The sequence below is a fragment of the Neofelis nebulosa genome, unplaced genomic scaffold (assembly GCF_028018385.1).
Source record: "Neofelis nebulosa isolate mNeoNeb1 unplaced genomic scaffold, mNeoNeb1.pri scaffold_66, whole genome shotgun sequence".
Lineage (NCBI taxonomy): Eukaryota > Metazoa > Chordata > Mammalia > Carnivora > Felidae > Neofelis > Neofelis nebulosa.
In genome coordinates, this window is record NW_026691910.1 from 47,771 (window position 1) to 49,808 (window position 2,038).

The 2,038-nt window shown below is 56.4% G+C and overlaps 1 protein-coding gene across 1 annotated transcript; it reads left to right on the forward strand.

Annotated features, from left to right (window-relative positions):
* Positions 1 to 229: 229 nt before the first annotated feature.
* On the forward strand, positions 230 to 1,967 carry LOC131503551 (cytochrome c oxidase subunit 8A, mitochondrial). Its single transcript, XM_058714999.1, has 2 exons — positions 230 to 418; positions 1,749 to 1,967. Exons 1-2 carry the CDS (start codon positions 305 to 307, stop codon positions 1,842 to 1,844), a joined length of 210 nt encoding a protein of 69 aa, XP_058570982.1. The 5' UTR covers positions 230 to 304; the 3' UTR covers positions 1,845 to 1,967.
* Positions 1,968 to 2,038: the final 71 nt, after the last annotated feature.

Genomic DNA, 2,038 nt, shown 5'->3' on the forward strand with positions numbered 1-2,038 from the left:
ATGATTGGGTGGCTTTAGGTGTCACTCAAGAAGATAGGCCGCACTGGAGGTGGGGCATAACTGAAAGGAACGCCCCTCCATGCTCCGCCCATTGGCTGTAGGATGGCGTCGATTGGCTCTTTCGAGGAGCGCGCCAAAAACTGACGGGGGCAGGTGGGAGGTGTGTCCCTGCGTCATTACCGGGAAGCTTCCGGGACGCCCTTTCCCGGCCTCCCCAGAGCCGGAACTTCCGGCCGCCGCCGCCATTTTGACTTCCCGACCTTGGGCTACTGTTGGCCACTGTCTGCAGTCATTCCTTGCGGTCATGTCTGTACTGACCCCGCTGCTGCTGAGGGGCCTGACAGGCCTAACCCGGCGGCTCCCGGTGCAGCGTGCTCAGATCCATTCCAAGCCTCCGCAGGAGCAGCTCGGGACCATGGTGAGGAGTGGGCCGGGAAAGGCACGGGAGGTGCAGCGAGCCAGACTGGGGGTCCCGCGGCGAGTTTGGGGATGGCCGGTCTGGCGTGCTGCCCCTCGGCGGCCCTGAGAGTGCCCTGCACCTCGCGGCCCGCAGCCTAGCAGGGAGCAGCAGTGGTTTGGGGGTGTCTGGAGGGCGCGAATGAGAGGGACAGTACCCGGGCGACAGTTGGGGCTCATTCAGCACCAAATCTCGCTCGATTCAGCATATTTCTGTCGCTTACGTGCGGTGCAGCCTCGAGCCCTTAGTCCTCTCTGAGCCTGTTTACTCATCGGCTCATGGGGGTTGCGTAACGACTGTCAGCGGCGATAATGGTTGTTACCACTGTTAATGATTAGGGAAGGTGGGTCTTTGTCATTTCCAGAAATGTGGGAGTTTAACCCTTAACGACTCTCACCTGTGTGGCGCTTTAATGCATTTGCCTCAGCGGCAGAACTCGGCCTCAATGCGAGTCTTCAGAATCCAGGCTATTGGGCCCCAGTTAGGAGCAGAGCCTGATGGGCCGCTGCGATTAAGGAAATAATAGTGATAATAGTTGCAGCTGGCATCTGCCGAGTGCCCACTACGTGCCAGACACCGCCCAGGCTGCTGCGCTGGTCCCGGTGTCCCTGAGAAGAAATGACCATCATCTCGGTTTCGTGGTGGAGGGAACTGAAATTTAGGAGCACCGTATCCACTTGTCAAAAGTCAAACCTTCAGTGGCAAAGAAGGAATTTGAACTCAAGTCTGACTCCCAAGTTGTGCTGTGATCTTTACTGCAGTAGGGAATGTGGAGGTGGCTGTGCAAAAAGTCTTTTATCCCTAGCCTTAGAGGTTGAATAGCAGTCCTGGAAAGGAGAAGGGAAGAGAGATGTTTTTAAGATTTTACGTAAGCTCTACACCCAGAGTGGGGCCCCAACTCGCAGTCCTGAGATCAAGGGCCGCGTGATCTACTGACTGAGCCAGCCTGGCACCCTGAGGAGAGGGGTTTTTAAAGGCAAAGAAGGAGAGGTGCATTTTTAGGGTTACCAGCCTATGCATGGTTCCTGGATCCCAATAGATCAAACAGGTTTAACTCTTTGTTCCTGTCCCTTTGCTTTATCATCTCGTGGTGGATTTCTCTATGGATCCTAACACAGGCTGGCCCCACTCCCATATCTGACCCTTCACCTCAAGGCCTAGAGCGGGCCTTGGATCTGCTATGCCCCTCCTCTGAAGCCTGAATCCCGACTCCTTGAAAGGGGCTTTCTGCTGCCTGGTAAGCCTAGGGGAATTCTTACTCTGCGGGTTCCTTCTTTCTTGTGGTCTGTAGGAAGTCGCCATCGGGCTCACCTCCTGCTTCCTGTGTTTCCTCCTGCCGTCGGGCTGGGTCCTGTCACATCTGGAGAGCTACAAGAAGCGGGAGTGAAGGGGGCTGGCCTGTCCCTCACCCTGTGACCTGACCACCCCTGGCCTCTCCCGATCAGGTCTGCTGCATTCCTGGCCAGCCTTCCCTGGATCATGTCCTTCAATTACAGCGACCTCTTCTGCAGTCACGACCTCTCGATTTCTCCGCGGTGACACCCTGGGACCACATATGTTAGTGTATAAGGCCCTGCTCGG